Source organism: Tupaia chinensis, unplaced genomic scaffold, assembly GCF_000334495.1.
Source record: "Tupaia chinensis unplaced genomic scaffold, TupChi_1.0 Scaffold000354_1, whole genome shotgun sequence".
NCBI classification, from domain to species: Eukaryota; Metazoa; Chordata; class Mammalia; order Scandentia; family Tupaiidae; genus Tupaia; species Tupaia belangeri.
The window spans coordinates 6,152,049-6,173,929 of NW_006159849.1; the positions used below are offsets into that span (position 1 = coordinate 6,152,049).

Consider the following 21,881-nt stretch of genomic DNA (forward strand, 5'->3'; position numbering starts at 1 on the left):
ATCTTGCACATTGTGTTTTCTTCGTGCCTGAGTGGAATATATCTGATTTATGGTTTGAAAGAAAAGAACACATTTGAACTATTAAAAAAGTTGTATTTTTCTGCTTTTATTTTTTTTCTAGTTATGGATATATTTATGTGTGCTTACTTTGTATTTTAGAAATCACGTGCTTTTTAAAAAAAGTTGATGTTTACTTTTTCCTTGTTTTTGTCTCTTTCTTATTTTAAAATTTATTTTAGATCAATAAATGGACTTGGAAAAATTTTAGAAACACGAAGATCAAGGTACTTTTTTAAACCTGTTACTAATACTAGCAAATAATTGTAGTTATTAATGATAACCATTAAGTATGCTTGATTCTAATACGAGAAAGATAAAGTTGCATTTTAAGAAATAGGACCCAAAAATATTGTTTCAAATGCTCTTTATGAATTAGTTTGGTGTATTTAGTTAAAACATTTCCCTCTACAGAGTCAGGATAACACTGTATAACTGTGGTTTTGCTTAATGAGAAAGGAAACAAGACTTTTCAACTACTCAAGAAGGTAACTTAATAAAGAAATATGAAAAAGTAGTATATTTATTGAAAATTGAGGTATTTAAATGGCTTTTCAGCATTTTAAATGACTTTTTAATATTTAAAACCCTCCTTGGCATTTCATAGTTGTAAAAAAGCAAAGTCATGTAAAAATCTATGAATCTTTAAGTTTCTGGTAGATTTCTTTATATAAAGTTTTGATTTCTATTTCTTTCAGGTTCTTCGTTTTGTTCTGTTATACAAATGTACATTAGTTTATAAAATAGATGTTCTTTTAAACCATCTGTGAACTGTCTTTCTGTAAATTAACTCTGTTTTCCATTGAACGCTGTCGTGATCTCAGAAAATTTCTGTGGAGGTATTTTATTAAGCTCAGCAGCCATTAGACCCAGCCACATGCAGCCAGCAGCTCTGAAGCTCACAGCTGGCAGTCCAGTGCCACCCAGACCCTAGTCGAGAGATTTTCTTTGGAAGTGCAGCAGAGGCTTTAACTGAGTGACTTGACTGCTATGGCAGAGATTAGAGGTGCTGATAGACTGCCATAAGTGTTAGGCAATAACAGCAGCAGCTGCTTATGCATGTGAACAGCTGGGGAATTAATTTGGTATGCATTCTCGGGAGCCACTCATCTGCGGGCTGAAGTGGCAGAAGAATGCCCTTAGTGTAAGACGTCTGCAAGCACATGCCAAATGTGCATTTCAAATTCCATTGTAGAAAATCTCTGGTAATAGAACTGATATGATGAGCCGTTCTTTGGTATCTGTGTTCTTCCGATTGCATCTTTCACTTCCCTAATTCTTCACTACAAAATGACACATCGATCTTTGCATAATGCTTAAATAAGCTTGTAAAAATCATATGCATATGTAGCTGTGGTTCTGTCATGATAACAGTTATTTGGATTATAGTTACAAATACCTTAAATAAATTTTCTTCTTTTGTTTTCATTTTGGAGATATCCGTGTTCTGAGTAAAGAGTTTATCTTAATTAGTTTATTGTGTAATGATTTTATTTGTTTGACATTTCTAATATTTGTTGTTTTATAATATAGAACAGTAAATATGTAGTGACTTTTTTGTTAATTCAAGTGGATGAACAAACAAGTGTGTAACATCTTTTTTTAGAGAGAGATTTTTGCTGTAGAACGTGTATGCTCACCAGAAAGAGAGAGACAGACAGACAGAAAGTGAGAAATCACTGCCCAGGGGGATGGCCACATAGCAATCCCTTCTCTTCCATTCTCCTCTCAGGATCTTAGGCATGCATGCACAGGTTCCTGGTGTGAGTTTAAGCTGCCTGGTCCGGGACTCGAATCGTGGTCGAATACATGGAAGTCCAGTGACTTAGCCATTATGCCATCTCCTGGCCCCAACAAGTGAATAAAATCTTTTATCTTTTGTTTCTTCAGTATCTGGGTTTGCCAGTACACCTGAGAATCTAGGAACCTTCTGAAATAGTGCTTCCTTGCTGTGAAGACTAAAGTTGGATTAGGATCCTTTTAAGTGAAGAGCAGACACAGTACAGTTCTTATTATTGAGTCATGAATCTTGTATTATTCCCCGAAGCATAGCACCTTGAGCTTCCCAGTTTAGAAACTAGATTTGGTTCTTAACAAAATACTTAAAATCGCTCCAATAGGAGTTTTATTTTATTGTTTTTGTGTTTTGTTTCTGCTAGAGGGCAGAGAGAGGGAAGGGAGAAAATGGTCATACTGTAATCCCTTTTCCACTTCTACCTCCTTTGGGATTTGGAACTTAAAACATGTAGTCAACCATGTGGGATCCAGCTTTTTTAACCACCAGGCCATTAAGCTGGCCTGTTTTTTTTTTTTTTTTAAATTTTAATCCCTTTAGCATTTTATGATTAACAGTGCAAACTATAGAAAAGCTGCTATAAGAATGTATAGAAAAAGGCTCTCCTTGAATATTTGAGATTAAGGGATAAGAATAGCATATATCATCACCTTATTGGTCTGACTTAATGATTGAGAGGCAAGTGGATGTTCTGGTAGACCATGTAGACTTTAGAAGTAAGAGCAGAAAATCAGAAAGGCCATTCCTATCTTCTCTAGATTTTTGCTTATTTTAATTTTAGAGATCTAAGTGGACTGGACAGAGAACAAAACAAAACCCAGTTGATCAGTAATAAGCTAATAAGTTCAGCAAACCATTTATTGAACATTCCCCCGACTATTATTCATTTCATGGCATTGTAAGGATTTAAACAACACATAAGGCAAAAACCTGGCTTTTAAGAGGATCAGTCATTTGGAGGAAACAGAAGCAAGCAAGCAAAAAGCAACATGGTAGATATATCATAATAGGAATATTAAATGCATGGGATCCTATAAGAGTAGGAAGAGAGAGGAATGACTCTTCTTTCTTTTAGTTTATTTTATTCATGATAGAGTCCATACATGTGAGAGAGAGAAGCGCCCTTGTCACGATCTGGTCATGCTGCAGTCTCCTTTGTCCAGTCTGCAAACCCCTCAGGATCTTGTGTGTGTGTGTGTGTGCGTACACACGTGCCCTGCATGTTTTGGCATGTTATAGGGGGTGGGAATCTACAGCCAGTAATGTGGCTTCTAGCACTGCAGTGGCTTCTAGCACTACCGTGCCACCTAGGCTGGGCCTACTCTTGATGAAGAGCTGGGAACTTTTTTTTTTTTTTTTTTTTTTTTTTAAGAGAGGTTTTTCTATAGGGCACATGCTCTCACCAGGGAGATAGAAAGGGAGAAATCACCCCCCAGATGGAATGGCCATACTAAAAGCCCTTCTCCTCCACTCCCCTCTTGGGACTTTGGCATGCATGTGCTTGTGCCCAGTGTGTTTTAACATGTCGGGTCCAGGACTTGAACTGTGGTCAACTATATGGGAGTCCAGTGATGTATCCATTACACCCTCTTCTGGTCCCAAAATGAAGTACCTTTAAAAACACTCATTCTCTGAATTTGTTCTTTTTAAAATGAGAAAATAAAATATACCATGTATAATTGATATGATTACATGCTGTATTAATTATATTAGATATATTAAACATTTAATGCTCGAAAATTCCTTTTCCTAGAAATAGAGCAGATGTCTAGAGAATTTTAATTTTTGTTTGACAGCTAGCTCAGGTATCATTTATCTTCATTAGTACTATGCCGCTAAGATTTTATTACTTTTTTTGAAGTAGGAGAATAGGTTGTATCAGTTGTCGAAGGTTTTACAATTTGAAGATAAAAATAAAACACTAATCTATGCTTAATAGGCATCAAGATTATATATGTCACACTTTCTGTGATCCAAGGTTTCAAAGATTTATTCCTGTGCTTTCTTTTAAGCATTTTATAGTTATAGCTTTTTAAATTAAATCAATGATTGGTTTTTGAGTTAATTTTTATATATGTTGCCAGGGGGATGGCCACATAGCAATCCCTTCTCTTCCATTCTCCTCTCAGGATCTTAGGCATGCATGCACAGGTTCCTGGTGTGAGTTTAAGCTGCCTGGTCCGGGACTCGAATCGTGGTCGAATACATGGAAGTCCAGTGACTTAGCCATTATGCCATCTCCTGGCCCCAACAAGTGAATAAAATCTTTTATCTTTTGTTTCTTCAGTATCTGGGTTTGCCAGTACACCTGAGAATCTAGGAACCTTCTGAAATAGTGCTTCCTTGCTGTGAAGACTAAAGTTGGATTAGGATCCTTTTAAGTGAAGAGCAGACACAGTACAGTTCTTATTATTGAGTCATGAATCTTGTATTATTCCCCGAAGCATAGCACCTTGAGCTTCCCAGTTTAGAAACTAGATTTGGTTCTTAACAAAATACTTAAAATCGCTCCAATAGGAGTTTTATTTTATTGTTTTTGTGTTTTGTTTCTGCTAGAGGGCAGAGAGAGGGAAGGGAGAAAATGGTCATACTGTAATCCCTTTTCCACTTCTACCTCCTTTGGGATTTGGAACTTAAAACATGTAGTCAACCATGTGGGATCCAGCTTTTTTAACCACCAGGCCATTAAGCTGGCCTGTTTTTTTTTTTTTTTTTTTAATTTTAATCCCTAGCATTTTATGATTAAAAATGCAAACTATAGAAAAGCTGCTATAAGAATGTATAGAAAAAGGCTCTCCTTGAATATTTGAGATTAAGGGATAAGAATAGCATATATCATCACCTTATTGGTCTGACTTAATGATTGAGAGGCAAGTGGATGTTCTGGTAGACCATGTAGACTTTAGAAGTAAGAGCAGAAAATCAGAAAGGCCATTCCTATCTTCTCTAGATTTTTGCTTATTTTAATTTTAGAGATCTAAGTGGACTGGACAGAGAACAAAACAAAACCCAGTTGATCAGTAATAAGCTAATAAGTTCAGCAAACCATTTATTGAACATTCCCCCGACTATTATTCATTTCATGGCATTGTAAGGATTTAAACAACACATAAGGCAAAAACCTGGCTTTTAAGAGGATCAGTCATTTGGAGGAAACAGAAGCAAGCAAGCAAAAAGCAACATGGTAGATATATCATAATAGGAATATTAAATGCATGGGATCCTATAAGAGTAGGAAGAGAGAGGAATGACTCTTCTTTCTTTTAGTTTATTTTATTCATGATAGAGTCCATACATGTGAGAGAGAGAAGCGCCCTTGTCACGATCTGGTCATGCTGCAGTCTCCTTTGTCCAGTCTGCAAACCCCTCAGGATCTTGTGTGTGTGTGTGTGTGCGTACACACGTGCCGTGCATGTTTTGGCATGTTATAGGGGGTGGGAATCTACAGCCAGTAATGTGGCTTCTAGCACTGCAGTGGCTTCTAGCACTACCGTGCCACCTAGGCTGGGCCTACTCTTGATGAAGAGCTGGGAACTTTTTTTTTTTTTTTTTTTTTAAGAGAGATTTATGCTATAGGGCAAGTGCTCTCACTGGAGAGACAGAGAGACAGAAAGTGAGGAATCACCTCCCCGGGGGGATGGTCCTGCTGCAGTCCCTTCATCTCCATTCTTCTCTTGGGATTTTGAGTAGTCACACACACGTACCTTGTATGAGTCTTAAGCTGCTGGGCCTGGGACTTGAACTGTGGTCGACTACATCAAAGTCCAGCGATGTAACTGTTATGCCATCTGCTGGTTCCAAGTTGGGAACATTTTGACTAATGATTATTGATTATTGATCCGAATCTTAAGGAATGATTAAAAGTTCATCCATTCCAGGTGGACTAGAGTGAAGATGACTTTCCAGGTATGAGGAAGGTTTTGTTTTCCTGGGACCTGTAAATAGTTCAGAATGGCTAGAACATACAATTTACGTAGCAGAGAGGAAAAAGGAGATGTACCACAGAGGGCTTTGAGGGCTATAATACATAGTTTGGATTTTCTCCTGTTGGCAGGGGCCTTAGTGAAGGATTTTAAAAGCAGTATGACTTTGAGAGGCTGGCTCAGTGTGGGATGATTCTTTGATGTATAAGAAACACAGGATGGAAGAGGAGCTTGGTGTATGTGGGGGAGTGGAGATAGGTTCGGAAAAGGTGATTAGTTTACTTTTGTACTTTTTTGAGGTACCACTGGGAAAAGCATTTGGAAATTTAGTTCTAGTGTTGATGACTGTTGGACAGTATTTATAACGCCTTGATCTAGGATTGGCTGGCGTACCCTGTTTGTGATACTCACTGGAATTTGAAAAGATGACAGTTAATATCCCGAGAGTAGCAGCTGCAGTCCTCTCTCCATGTTGGTGGCCAAAATCCACTTCCTTTCCATTCTCCTGTCCTTGGTCTGGGGCTGCTCAACGTATTCTTTAGATGTAAGGAAAGTTGAAAGTAGCTCTTCGTAGGAAAAACTTTGGGTTTTCCTGTCACAGATAGTTCAAAACATTAGGAGAAAAAGGAACTTTGAAGTTTTCCTTTCCTCTTTTTGTATGCTTCATTTTCACATTCAAATTTTAAGTGATGGTTATGGTCTTTTTTATCTTTTTATTGTAATATTTTGAAAAAGATCTGATGTTTTTATCTCTGAAGGAGGAAATTAAATGTATTTGTTGCCATAGAAATTTGTTTTCTAGTGATATCCTTTGAATGAATGAATAATTTTTTTTTCAGGGCAATACTAGATTTGGGGAAAGTTCATAGAAACTTTAATATAGAAGCCTCTCCAAAAAAAAGGTGCCAAAGGGACCAGCAGTTAGTGTAATGGCTATGTCACTAGACTCCCATGTAGTCGGCCACGGTTCGAGTTCTGGAAATGGTGGCTTAGACTCACGCTGGGCGCGTGTGCGTGTGTGCCCAAGATCCCGAGAGGAGAAGGGATTGCGGTGTGGCCATCCCCCCTGAGGGGTGATTTCTCACTTTCTTTCTCTCTGTCCCTCTGTCTTTCTGGTAAGCACATGTGCCCTATAGCAAAAACCTCTCCAAAAAAAAAAAAAAAAGAAAAGAAAAGAAACTTTAATATAGAAGCCTAGACTTTTTCTTTTGTTTACATAGAGAATTTGGCAAGAGATCTGAAATTTTATTTTATTTATTTTATTTTTTAAGAGGTTTTCACTATAGAGCACGTGTGCTCGCCAGACAGACAGAGACATAGAGACAGAAAGCGAGAAATCACCCCCCGGGGGGGGATGGTAACACCGCAATCCCTTCTCCTCCATTCTCCTCTCTGGATCTTGGGCACGCACGCACATGCGCCCAGCGTGAGTTTTAAGCCACTGGGTCCGGGACGCGAACCGCGGTCGACTACGTGTGAGTCCAGCGACATAGCCATTATGCTAACTGCTGGTTCCCCTGAAATTTTATTATGTTTCTCCATAGAGTATAATTTATCATACAGATATATTATTGTTCCTGTTTTGGAAAAGTATAAAGCAGAATTTCCTCTAAATGACATACTGTCAAGGACGTTCACAGTGAAACAGTAGTCTACTTAGAATCTCATGTTTCAAAACTAAATTTGATGTTCTCAAAATTGGTATATATAAACTTTATTTAGCTTTAAGCTATTTCCTAAGGTGAAGATGATAAACTTGAGGGAAACTTCATTCATCTATGACATGTTAGTATAAATATTTGCTCAACCTGTGAGGGTGAAAAAGGAATTATGTTTAATGTTAGGACTTCGGTCTGTTAGTGTAAATTGATATTTAAAAATTTCTTCATGGGACATTAACTTCTTTGCTTGATCATTTTTCCTAATTTTGCACATCTAGGCTGCCCAGAATTTGAAGTGTTACAGTCTGTTAACATAGAACTTTGGAGCATTCTTCTTTGAATAGGATGGGAATGTGTCTTGGGCAAAGATAAGCGTTGATAATCTGGTAGTATTGTTGCCTCAGTGCGGACATGTGACAGACTGTTGAGAATGAACAAAGCAGGCGCAGCTGGCCAGTCCTAAGTTAAAGGAGATGTTTTATCTTACATGGTTTGTGCATTTAAAAATAAATCTTGAATTTGACAAATGAAGTTTTGTTTCCCTTATGAGAAAATTTAATGTTTGGCAAATTTCTGAAGCTTTAATCTTTAAATTTAATTATGCTTTTGCTGATTATTTATTTTTTTTAGGATTCCTTCATTTTAGCTTTGATTATGGAGAAATCATTGGCCTCTGTTGTTTTATGGGCTTAGTTAACATTGTAACTCCATTATTAGTCTTTATAAATTTACTTTTGTATATTTAAAACAAACCTAATATTCATTAGGTCTTACTCTCATCTGATTTGAATTACATTTTGATAAGTATTTTTTTTTTTGAGAGTTTTTTTTGCTATATGGTGTGTGTGCTCGCCAGAAAGACAGAGAGAGACACAGAGACAGAAAGCGAGAAATCACCCCCCGGGGGGATGGCCACACTGCAATCCCTTCTCCTCCATTCTCCTCTCGGGATCTTGGGCACGCAAGCACACATTCCCAGCGTGAGTATAAACCACTGGGTCTGGGACTCGAACCGCAGTCGACCACATGGGAGTCTAGTGACATACATAGCCATTATGCCAACTGCTGGTTCCACATTTCTGATAAGTTTTAATGATCACTAAATAAGTGTCTATTCAGGTAGAGCACTAACTGGGAAGCTTCTTTCTTACATGCAAACTCAATCCGAATGAATGAAATTAAACCATGTGGATTAGGGTCCTACGATGAATTAATATTTATACTTCAGTTGTTTGATTCCTTGTTTTTTTCTTTCTTTTTTTTTTTTTTTGATATGTTTTTGCTATCAGGTGCGTGTACTCGCCAGAAAGACAGAGAGACAGAAAGTGAGAAATCACTCCCCAGGGTAGATGGCCATGCTGCAATCCCTTTTCCTCCGTTCTCCTCTTGGGATCTTGAGCACGCACGTACATGCACCCAGCGTGAGTTTAAACCACTGGGTCCGGGACTTGAACCACCGTCGGCTACATGGGAGTTCACTGACATAGCCATTATGCCAACTGCCGGTCCTTTGACTCCTTGCTTTTTTTTTCAAATGGTTTTTGCCTTGACCTTATGTCATTCACCTATTTTTATGAATGTATAATTTTTTATAAGAGCCTTCTTGTTTCTTGTCATTTTATGTTTTCACAAAATAATAATATATGCTGACTAATCTTTATGCCTACATTTTAAATTATAATTTTTTTTTTTTTTTTTGGAGAGGTTCTCACTATAGGGCGTGTGCGCTCGCCAGACAGACAGAGAGAGACATAGAGACAGAAAGCAAGAAATCACCCCCCCAGGGGGGATGGTCACACCGCAATCCCTTCTCCATTCTCCTCTCGGGATCTTGGGCACACACGCACATGTGCCCAGCATGAGTTCTAAGCCACCGGGTCCGGGACGTGAGCCGCAGTAGACTACATGGGAGTCCAGCGACATAGCCATTACGCTAACTGCTGGTTCTAAAATTATAATTTTAAATTGACATAATATTAATAATTACACATTTTATGGGATGCAGTATGTTTTTTTTGTTGTTGTTGTTACATGAGTTCAGTGTGTCATGATCATAATTGGGTAGTAAACCCATCCACTATCTCAAACAATTATTACTTTTGTGAAAATTCAAACTCCTCTCTTGTAGCTGTTTTGAAATGTGCATGAAATTGTAACCACCTGTAGTTATTCTACTGTGGTACGTAACCTAGAACTTGTTCTACTTTACTTTGTTCCCACATTTTTGGTAAAAGAACTTACTTGGTTAACTGAATGTATTTCATAAAATTTCCATTGTTCCATTCCAATGTTCACATTGAGTTTCTTCCTTGCAGAGTTGATCTTACCAGTGTTTTAGATCTTCATGCCTTTGACAGTCTCTCTGGAATAGGGTATGTTTTCTCTATTTTATTCACTTATTGTAATGCACATTCTATTGCACAGTTACAGGAATAATTTATACAGTTGCACCCTTGACCTAAGCTTCCCGTCATTCTTTTCACATACAAGACCATTCTCAATGAGTTAAGCTTTTTAAAGTTTTGTTATTGGTTTGGAAATCATAATGCATTTTCCTATAAAAATTACAGTGTAAATGATAGTTATCTTTAGAGAGTAATTTTTTATATTTCTGTGCCAGCTATTTTGTATAATACTCTTTTTACGAGGAAATGCATGTAGTACTTGGAAAATTTTATCTTTAAGTGCTCACGCCAACACCTACCTTCCCTGTAGTGATGGACCTGTCTTCTGCTTCATTCTGAGGCTATCTTTTTGAGAAGGCAGGGAAGAAAGATTAGCTATTCCTGGAGATCTGTATCCTTTTTTTTTTTAAATTGTGTTAAGAGCTTTTAATATGATAGCTGTAAACAGGGTTTTAAACATACAATGTGATGTTGTTAACTGCGGCCTTGGTCATGTACAGTGTATTTAGAACTTACTCATCTTGCTTAACTGAATGTTCACAGCCATTGAATAGCAACTATCTGTTTCCCCCAGTTTCTGGCAATCACCATTCCACTCCCTGCTTTGAAGGGATTGACAGCTTTAATTACCTGATAAAAGTGGAGTCATGCAGTGTCTGTCCATCTGTGACTGACTTATTTCACTTAGCAAAGTGTCCTCAAGGTTTATCTGTATCGTTGCATATGGCCTATTTTCTTTTTTAAGGCTGAATGATATTCCATTTTATGTATATATCACATTTGCTTTATCTAGTCATTTATTGGTTGACATTTAAATTGTTTCCATATCATGGCTATTGTGAATAATGTTCCACTGTATATTTTTAAGTCTCATGTGTCTAACAAGGTCATGAAAATAGGTATCTCCCAGGGTTTTTTTTTTATTATTATTATTGGTGAGATAATTTTGCTTAAGGATAGGCATAGTAGGTGGTTTTATGCTTGAGACTCCTAATTCCCATTCATGTAGATTTCTAACTTCGCGTTAGCTATGCCTTTAAAAACTAATTTCTTTTACCTAGTCCCCCCCTATCTAGTATTGTTAGTATTTGTTTAAGGTTTGTTTTTGTCATAGGGTGCATGTGCTCACTGGAAACAGAAAAACAAAGAGGGAAAGTGAGAAATCCCTCTCCCCCACCAGGGGCAGTGGCCACGCTGCAATCCCATTTCCACCATTCTCCTCTGGAGATTTTGGGCATACACGCACATGTGCCTGGCATAATTTTCAAGCCTCCAAGTCTGGGACTCTAACCATGTTGGGCCATGTAAGAATCTGGTGCCTTAATCACCACACCAACTGCTGGCCCCAGTGTTGTTCCCATTTTAAAGTAATGTCTAAAGTAATCTGTGAGGATAGGGCAAGAATCGTGTTTTACTTTACCTTATAAATTAGAGAATTAAAATTTACATATAGTTTGTAAAAGTATAAAATTTTCTTGGATTATTTTAGCACTAAAAGTGTGGAATAGGCAGGACAGTTATTTCCTCCTCCTCAGTTTGGAAAGTGAAACTCAAGAGAGGTAAGCTTAAGAGTTGTTCTAGAATTCAGGTCGTTAGTTACTAGCTGTTTATTTTACCTGCAGCCTTGTGTTGGAACCTTTTGTAGAGTAAATAAATTGCAAGTTAAAATGATAGAGATAGGTGGGGGGACTTGTGGAGTAATTTGCTCTTGGGAACCAGCACTATGGTGTCGGGCTGCAAGATTGGCCTATCCATCCTCAGCAGTGATCTAGCCAGTTTGCGGGCTGAGTGCCTCCAGATGCTAGACTCTGGGGCTGGTTTTCTGCACCCAAATGTAATGGAAGGGCATTTTGTTCCCAGCATCACCTTTGGTCACCCCTGTGGTAGAAAGCTTCTGAAAGCATCTAAGTCAGGACCCTTTCTTTGACCAGCACTCGAAGGTGTTCATGCCAGAACAGTGGGTGAAGCTGATGGCTGTAGCAGGAGTCAATCAATGCACCTTTCATCTCTAGGTTACCGAGAACCTAGGGACTTTGATTAAAGGTATTTGGGAGGGAGAGATGAGGGTTGGCCTTGCCATCAAACCAGGAACTACATTTGAGTACTTGGCACCACGGGCTAACCAAATAGATATGGCCTTGGTTATGACGGTGGAACCTGGATTGAGAGGACAGAAATTCATGGAAGACATGACAAGGTTCACTGGTTAAGGACCCCTTTCCCAACTCTGGATGTAGAGGTGCGATGGTGGAGTAGGGCCTAACACGTTCCATACGTGTGCAGAGGGAGGAGCTAACACGATTGTGTCCGGCAGTGCCATTGTGAAGAGAAAAGACCCCTGATCTATCATCAGCCCGTTAAAAAATGTTTGCTCAGAAGCTGCTCAGAAATGTTCTCTTGATCAATGAAACGGCAAGAATCCCAGTGTGTTCAAGAAATCTTTTTATTGGAAAACAGGAGTATTGACTACCAAGTTGTATCACAGCTGAGATAGTGCTGCTTTTCTGAGCAATTACTCATTCTAGTGATTAAAATCTATTGCATAGAATATTCTAAGAGGTTAGAAATTGGTGTGTAAAAGACATTTTTAGTGATGCATTTTAAAAGATTGATGTAGTGATATACTGTTATTACTGGGAGATTTGATTTTTTTAAAATAAAGAGTGAAAATATGCCTATATTAAGATTTCAATCAGAAATGTGTCTTAATGCGAAAGGAGGGTATATTAGCCACATTAATTTTTTTTTCATTCTGTATTTCTCATTAAAAAGGAAAAAAATGATAAAGACATTTCTAGAGTTCTTGGACAAAACTAGTGTCTGCCTTTCTAGTTCAGTTAGTAGAAAGGCAGGAAAGTTTGATGTGCTTGAACTACTACAGATGAGTGATTTCTACTTTTTTTTTTTTTTAAAGAATTATTTTTTAAATTTTGACCAGAGTGGGATAGAGTGAGAGAGAGAGAAAGTAAGCCACCAGGTCTGGGACTTGAACCACGATCAGCCATATGGGAGTCCAGCGCTCCTTAATCACTATGCCACCTGCCAGCCCCATGTGATTTCTACTTTTAAAACAGTCCTTGTAAGTAGTCACTTTAAGACCAAAGTGACTACTTGTTGCTTTATGGTAGGAATAGTTACATTTTTTCAGGCTACTCCTATAAAAAGTTGTGGTATCTCCCTTTGGCACCCTGAACTGTCTTCTCTGCTATCAACCTAAGGTTTCCAGCATCAGTTATGCTTGGTAATGATTGATTATGTAGTACAAAATTAATCAGAATTACACTAAGTTTTTTCACACAAGCTTTTGTGTTTCTAATTTTGAAGTAAAAGACTTCTCCCCCATCACAGGAATATTCCTGAGCATAAACTTGGATTGGACATTAAAAGTGGTCTTTTCTCCCTTAATGCTGGCTGGAGTAGGAAGAAGGTTGGCTGAGGTTGTCACCTAATTCTAGGAGCCTAAGAGCCTTTGTCTTTCTCCAATGACCAGAAGTTTAGCCCATCCTAACCTTTATCTTACTGAGCCTTCCCTTTTTACTCTCAAGAATCCAGTACATTTCATTTGATTAGTTAATATTTTTCCAGCAGTATTTAATGCTTTTTCTCTCATCTTCACATTTGGTTTAGAATGATATGATTTTATTCGAAGCTATGGGCAATTTCGATGATGACAGATCTGTGATATACTTAAATGTGTTTATAGAAGAGGGTAAATGAAAATACTGCCCAAAGTTTACTTTTCTTAAGCTCATTTATCTATGTTGCATATAAGAACTTGGTTGTCATATATGTAAAACACCAAAATATTTCAGTTGAAATCTTTGTTTTTTTCCTTTACTTTATTTCTTTAGAAAAAATTATGTGAAATTATTTCCCATTTTGATATGTGGCGTATCAATTTTTGTTTTTTTCTTTTATAATTATGTATTTTGCTGTAATTTGCTATAATAAAAATACTTTCTTCATAGCCTCTACTTCTTTGTCATTTTGTGTTTCACTAGAGAAAAATAGAGAAGGTGCTAGTTCCAGCTTACTATGAAAAGAACTAAATTTTTTCTTTTTTTTTTTCTTAAAACACAATGGTTTACATACAGAGCACTAAGCTATTTGTGATGTATGCACTTTACTCAACAAAAATTGTTACCGTTACAAGTTTACAAGTAAATCTGTAAACTGGCCATCCCAATTCATCAGTTTTAGGTTTTGGTAGCATATGCTTGTCCCCTTGACTGGATTACACTTTTTAAAATTTGTATGATAAAGAGCAAATGAAGGGCATAACATTCTGAGACTTACTAGCTAAACTTAAATGTTCACTATTAAATTGTTGACATTTTTGATTGCACATGAAGTTTGAGGCAGTCATTATCCAATAACATTGACTATTGAACAGATGGAAAATGCGTGTTATTCTTCAAAGTTTTTCTAAAGGAATCTCATTCTACCCTTTATTAAGAGCAGTTATAATGCTTTAGTGACACTTGGAAAAGTCACTATTTAATGTGATCCTGTCACTATAGATAGGCCTTTGCTTTACTTTTTTTTGTGCTGAGCTGCTAAACAGAATGCTTTCCTGAACAACCAGATGGAAGGGATTTAATCTGACACTCTCTCTACTAAGACCCCCCCCCCCAGAGAGAACAATTTTCCCCCGATTTAATCTGACACTCTCTCTACTAAGACCCCCCCCCCCCAGAGAGACTCATTTTCCTCCAACAGTTTCCTACAAGTCCTTTCTCTTTCCTAAACTTGCTGTTACTAATTTACCCCTCACTGTTCTTCTAGGCAAAACATCTGCAAGGTTTTAAGTCCTTTCCCCCTTCCACCCTGTCCGCCTCAGTGTCAAGATGTGTGCTGCAGTTGTTATGATTGTGATTTGTTATGCCACGTTGATCTTCATGCTCTTCTTATAGCAAAACAAATGATCTTTAAGTTTCTGACTTTATTTTCTCTCAACCAGTAGATGACTCTATAGGAAGTTTATCTTTATGGATACTGTTTGTTGTTTAATAGGTAGATATGTTCACAGGAAGATGTCGACAGGAACATTTATCCTTCTAACTCTTTTTAGGTACCGGTGTTAATTTTCTATTTGGAAGCATAGGGAGAATAAGAAACTCTAAGTCGTACTAAAATGCTTATGTTCCTTTTTCTAAGACTTATCAGAATTATAAACAAATTTCGTATTGTTAAAAGGTATTTTTTTTCTTGGGACCAGCAGTTGGTGTAATGGTTACGTTACTAGACTCCCACGTAGTTGACCACGATTTGAATCCCAGACCTGGCAGAAGCTCACGCCGGGCACATTTGCATGCATGCCCAAGATCCATAGAGGAGAAGGGATTGAGGGGTGGCTATCCCCTGGGGGTGATTTTTTACTTTCTATCTGTCTCTCTGGGAAGTGCATGTACTTTATAAAAAAAAAAAAATTAACTCTCTCAAAAACAAAAATGTGGGACCAGCAGTTAGTGTAATGGCTATGTCGCTGGACTCCCACGTAGTTGACCGCGGTTCACGTCCCAGACCCGGTGGCTTAAACTCACGCCGGGCGTGTGTGTGTGTGTGCCCAAAATCCGGAGAGGTGAATGGAGGAGAAGGGATTGTGGCGTGGACATCCCCCCTGGGGGGTGATTTCTCTCTTTTCTGTCTCTCTGTCTGTCTCTGGCGAGCGCACGCACCCTATAGCAAAAACCTCTCAAAAAAAATGTATTTTCTCTTTATAGTGCGCATATACATGTGTGACTTTATGTGAATTTTAAGGCGTTTTTAAAAAATTTATCAGCTTTTTGGGGCCAGCAGGTGACGTGGCGCTTTAGGAACTAGATTCTCACATGCCAATCACCATTCAAGTCCTGTCCCAGTGAGCTTGAAAATCAAGCTCGGCCCATGTATGTGCATGTGTGCCCAAAATCCTTAGAGGAGGATGGAGGAGAAGGGATTGTGGAGCGGCCATCTCACTGGAGGGTGGTTTCTTACTTTCCTTCTCTCTGTCTCTTGCCAGTGAGCACATGCACCCTATGGCAAAAACCTTAAAAAAAAAAAAAAAATCTTGCCAAGCTCTTTTAGGATATGTGAACAGCATGTAAAACGGGAACTGTAGAATAGATTCAGTTATGGAAAGTCTCTTCCTTATTTAGCCTTGTGTCTCTAAGTTATACGTAAAGGGTAATCAGGAGTGTGTTGATCTCTGAATTTATATTTAGTTGTTCTTAGTTTGCAGAAAAAACTTCATCATGTGCCAGCAACACAACCTCACCTTGATCAGGTAAAGTTACCTTTAAAAATATTTTTTAAGTATCTTTTTAACTAAATTGTCTGTGTTTGTAACAGTTTTATTAGAACTCATTCTAAAATGGTATTTTCAGACTGTGTTGATAATTTTCAGAGTGTTAGATACTTTTGATATCATCTAATCCAACTTCCTTAATGCATAATAGGAATTCACCAAACCAACATTCTTTCAAATCTTAAATAGCTTTTTCATCCTCTAAGCATGTTTTGATCAGTTCTTCTGATGGGATTTATTTCTTAAAAGCAGCCTAGGAGGCCCCACCACAGTGACACAAGTAGTAGAGTGTTGTTTTGTGGTGGCTGGGAGGCCCTGGTTCATTTCCTAGCCCAACCTAAGCAGGCCAGGCATAGTGGCACATGCCAGTGGTCGTAGCTGAGTCGAAGCTGGGGCAGGAGGATTACAGCATGGTTAAACTCTGTCAGATATACTTCTCTCCCTCACTTGCTCCTGCTTTCTCGGTCATAAAATAAAAAGCAGCCTAAGGATTCTGTATATAGTCTATTTCTAACTATGTTGAACAAACTGATTAAAGAAACATCTGGTGTAAGCATAGTTTATGTAAGTAGTTGTCTTTAAGTTTTATTCTCAGGTAGTACTGTGAATTTGAACTCCTTGAGTGTTTTGCATCTAAAATTGTAATCACAGAGCTTTAAGATGCTAGGAACAAAATAAATATATTTTCAGCACATACATGTTTCAGTAAAGCAGGCCCTAGATGGTAGAGTTTTAGGATAAATTCTTTGTGCTGTTAATATGCAGTGAGAGGGAGGGGATGTGTGAGTGAGCGCGTATTTAAGGGGAGCTATACTGCATGATCATGGCACCTTTCTCTAAGAAACTTAATAAAATATTCATCCTCACTTACCCTTGAAATGAGTTGGTAAAATTAATACAGATCCTTAGAAACAGGAATTTGGGGAGATGTCAGCTGTTTATGATGCTCACTATCAGTTATAAAGATGAACTTGAAACACATTTGTACTGAACTTCTGAGTAAAGGACATTGTAGTAGGAGACATAGAGTTTAAAAGATTGTGTACTCACAAGACCATGTACAACAGCTAATACTGAAACCCATAGTATCTTGAATAGAGTCCCATTATGATGCTTATAATGCATTGTAGTTTTGGTTGAAATGTTTTTTCTTTGGGCCAACAGGTAGTGTGGGGGTTATGGCACTGGATCCCACATGGCTGACTTGTGGTTCAAATCCTGGACCCGGTGACTTGAAAAACATGTCAGGCATGTGCACCCACAAAAATCTTGATCGGAGAATGGTGGAGAAGGGGCTGTAGTGTGGCCCCCCGGAGATGATTTCTCATTTCCTTCTCTCTATGTCTGACTCTGGTGAGTGCACATACTCTATAGCAAAAATCTTTAAAAAAAAAAAAAAAAAAAGAAAAGAAAAGAAAAAGAAGAAAAGAAAGAAAAAAATTCTTTTTCTTTGTATTAGCTTATAAATTCCTTATATAAATTTTTCATCACATAGCACAGGCTTGGTATATTATGGGTACTCAGTGAATATCTATTAAAAGAATTAAAATTTGTGATACTCAGATGGGGATATAAATCAGAATCACTTGTGGAGACTTTTTTCTTTTCTTCTTCTAGTCTTTTTTTTTTTTTTTTGTGCTATAGGGTGCTTGCAATCCCCAGAGAGATAGGGAGAGACAGTGAAGTGCCTCCCCCAGGGGGATTTCCATGCCATAATCTCTTCTCCTTTACTCTCCTCCTGGGATTTTGGGCACATATACACACCCACCTGGTGTGATTTCCAAGCCTCCAGGTCTGGGACTTGAACCATGGTCATACCACATGGGAATTCAGTAACTTAAGCACTTCGCCACCTGCTAGACCTAGAGATAGTTCTTTTAATTAGACACTTAGTAGTTCCTGCCCCTCAAATCTTCAGGAGTGAGACTTAAATATATGCATATTAAAATGTATTTTGAATATTTCTTTTCTGAAAAATTCAAAGATATATAAAGGTAGAGAGAACAGGGAGCAGCAGGTGGCATGGTAGTTAAGGCACTGGACTCCCACATGGACCACCATGCAAGTTCCAGACCTGGTGGCTTGAAAATCATGCCAGTGCTTGTGTGTGCACATCCAAAATCCCATGAGGAGGATGGAGGGGAAGGGATTGCAGTGTGGCCATTCACCCTCACAGGGTACTTCTCATTTTCCCTCTGTCTGTCTCTAGTGAGCACACCTGCCCTATGGCAAAAAAAAAAAAAAAAAAAAAGTGTAACAGTGAAATGAACCCATTATATTGCATCACCAGGTTTTAATGATGTCAGTCTTTTGCCAATTTTATTTTCTATTTCATCTATCCTCCTGACATTTCTTTTGTTGGATAGTTTTTAAATTTTGTCTTAAACAGACAATTTCATGCATGTATGAGAGGAGAACAGTGTAATGAACCTTATGTACCCATCCTTCTTGCTGGAGTTTATTTAAGCAAATCTCAGACATAATGTCATTTCACCAGTAAATAGAGCATGTCTCTCCCTCCCTCTGCCTTTTTAAAAAAATGCCCTACAGGAGCTTCTGATCGACTTTTCTGCTTTAGATATATAAACATAGTGCAGAATATAATACAGAGAACTGTGGAGCCCAGAGGCATGAACTGTCTTGATGCTGGAATGGGTGGGTATGCCTGTAGACCAAAGAACCAGAAGTCTGGTCTATACTACTCACTACTTGACAAAAGCTAGTCTTGAGAAACTAGAGTTTGTGACTAAGTTAAGGAATTTATGCAGTGAGGCCATGATGGGGAGAGAGTAGCCCAGAGTTTTTAGTGTTTCTGTTATACTAAATGACATATAGACCTTGTTAAGGGGAGGGTGATTGTCAGGTACATGTAGAAGCAAAGGGCTAGTTACTCACTGCTCAGGGCAGAATGACAAAGAGGCCTGCTTATTGTCTCTGGCAGGATCACAGCAAGACTTCTAGCACTGTGGGGGAGGGCAACTGCCTTAGGGGCAGTTTTCATTCTGAGCATTCAGAATGGAATGACCAATTTTTAGTTCTCTGTGAGGGGCTTAAGGATATTACTGTAAAAGTAGTGAGGGTCTGGGTGTGGCTTTGCAGTGTTTGAACTGATGAAATCTCTGTGGTCTTGTAGGAGGGATCTGGTAGAGTATTTCCCCTCCCTACCTCCATAGCTTGCTATCTGTAAAGACTTGATAAAGTATTGTTAACTATCATCAGTTAAACATTAGACTCAATCAATTGTGAGGAAGGTAAGTGGTTAGGTTCTGTAAGATCCACTGTGAGGAAAGTAAATGAAGTTAAAGACTGATTTTCCTAAGATTTCATCTATTAGGATGGACGCTAAGGGCCAGTAGGTGGCATGGTGCTTAAGGCACTGGATCCCACATGGGCAGCTCTGCTGTGCAAGTCTTACACCCGGCAGCTTGTAAAATATACCAGGCATGTGTGTGTGCATATGTCCCCAAAATCCTGAGAGGAGAATGGAGGAGAAGGGATTGCAGTATGGCCACCCCCCACCTTGGGGGATGATTTCTCACTTTCCCTCTCTTTCTATGTCTCTCTCCAGTGAGCTCAGGTGCCTTATGGCAAAAGTCTGAAGGAAAAAAAAAAAAGATTAAGAACAATAATTTTCCATTCCTAGTTTTATGTATATAAATAAATACAAAAAAAAAAAAGAACAATAGAGTCATTTTGCTTCTCTTCTGGCTGGGTTCTAGTCACATTTGGTTCAGTGGATCTAAGCTGTAGAGGAGGAAACACACTTTCTCTTACCTATCACTAGGTTCATGACTGATGTCCCTATAACAGAAGACAGATTTGTAGTAAGGGGAGAACATAAAAATTTATTTAATAACTTTTACATGATATAAGAACCATTATGAGGAAATGAAGACCTAAAAATATTAGTAGTAGTGAATTTATTTACTTACTGCTTGCTATAGGGTGTATGTGCTTGCCAAAGAAAGGCAGAGAAAGAGAGAAAGTGAGAAATCACCCCCAAGAGGGAAAGGCTATGCCATATCCCTTTTCCGTTCCCCCTCCTTTCAGGTTTTTGAGCATGTACACACACGTGCCTGGCAAAGTTTTCAAGCTACTGTGTCTAGGACTTGACCTTGTAGTTAGCCACGTTGGATCCATGTGCCTTTGCCACATCACCATCTGGACCAGTTAGTTATATTTTTATGCTAATTATAGAAGTGGGTAATTTTAGAGAAGTATGACTGGATAAAAAAAGACATGATCTGAGCCAGCAGGTGACTCAGAGCTCAAGGCAGCTGGATTTCACATGACTGACAGTGTGGTTTGAGTCCTGGACCCAGGGACTTAGAAATCATGCCGGGCATGTGTGCATAGTGCCCAAAATCCCAAGAGGAGAAGGGATTGCAGCATGGCCATCTCCCCTGCAAGGTGATTTCTCTCTCTCTGTCTCCCCCCCGCCTCTGGCAAGCACATGTGCCCTATGGCACACCCCACCCCTCCAAAAAAAGATTTCCAAAATTACAGTTTCCTTGTGCTATTCTGACCTACCTACCAGAAAGTATTTTGAACTGGTAGTTTTTTGTTTCATTTTTTAAGAAGAGATTTTTGCTATAGGGTATGTGCACTCATCTGAGAGAGACAGAGACACAGAGACAGAAAGTAAGAAATTCCCCCAGGAAGGGAAAGCCATACAGCAGTCCCTTCTCCATTCTCCTTTTGAGATTCTGGGCATGCACATGCATGCACCTGGTGTGAGTTTCAAGCTACCAGGTCTGGGACTCAGACTATGGTCAACCCTGTGGAAGTCCAGTGACGTAACCATTACACTATCTGCTGATCCCAGACTGTAGTGTTTCTTTACAAGAAGAATGGAAACAACAATCCAAATGTTTAAAAATGGGAGGGACATCTCCACAACACAGCAATTAAGTGCTGTGCAGAGGACACCACGTCTCATGTGGCCCTCTGGATACTGAATCGTGGCCCCAATAAACAAGCCAGGAGCATATGCAGACATACTCGGTATCTGGACAGGATGAAGAAATGTTAGGAAAAAAAAGAGTGGCATGGCTAGACCCCACTGGAGGATGATGTCTCTCGCTCTCTCTCATGCGCTCACATCCTTTGGCATTAAAAGAACAAAATAAAAGTGAGAAAATGATGATGTTCCCTACCAGCAGGCATGAGTGAAATAGTTGGTCTTTGTTCCAGTTTCCTGCAAACTGCTCCTGAAATCCTTTTTTTCTTTTTCTTTTCTTTCTTTATTTTTTTTTAGAGATTTTTGCTATAGGGCTTGTACACTTGCTGGAAACATAGAGAGACAGTGAGAAATCACACCACATGTTTGGCCACTGAAGTCAGTTCAGGGGGATGGCCACGCTGCAATCCCTCTTCCTCCACTGTCCTTTTGGGATTTGGGGCACACATGCACATGCACCTGGCCTGAGTTTCAAGTTGCCTGATCTAGGACTTGAACCATGGTCAACCACGTGGGAGCCCAGTACCTTAACGCACTGTGCCACCTGCTGGCCTTCACACCTGAAATCTTTGAAATCTCCAAAGTAATAAGTATCTAAGTATCTATTTTTATGCAAATAAGTTGACTGACTGATGAGTGGCAGCTTCTGGGTAGTTTTCGAATGAGTAGAGGGTTGGGACTTTCAGGCCTTCCCTCAACCTTGAGGATAAGAGGAGAGGCAGAAAAGTAAGTTGATTACTAGTGGTCAGTGATTGAGTCAGTCAGGCCTGTGCCATGAAGCTTCCATTAAAAAA

General features: G+C 38.7%; 1 protein-coding gene and 1 pseudogene across 4 annotated transcripts in view; both read left to right on the plus strand.

The window, feature by feature from the left end:
- Window positions 1-21,881, plus strand: part of ZNG1A (Zn regulated GTPase metalloprotein activator 1A) — a 63,229-nt gene that overhangs the window by 33,717 nt on the left and 7,631 nt on the right. For all 4 annotated transcript variants that reach the window (XM_006152462.3, XM_006152463.3, XM_027773430.1 and 1 more), the window contains 3 exons: window positions 240-284; window positions 9,752-9,808; window positions 16,055-16,106. In XM_006152462.3, the coding sequence (XP_006152524.1) occupies window positions 240-284; window positions 9,752-9,808; window positions 16,055-16,106 (154 nt within the window). The remainder of the gene's footprint in view (window positions 1-239; window positions 285-9,751; window positions 9,809-16,054; window positions 16,107-21,881) is intronic.
- LOC102485597 (ribulose-phosphate 3-epimerase-like) lies at window positions 11,138-12,552 on the plus strand (annotated as a pseudogene).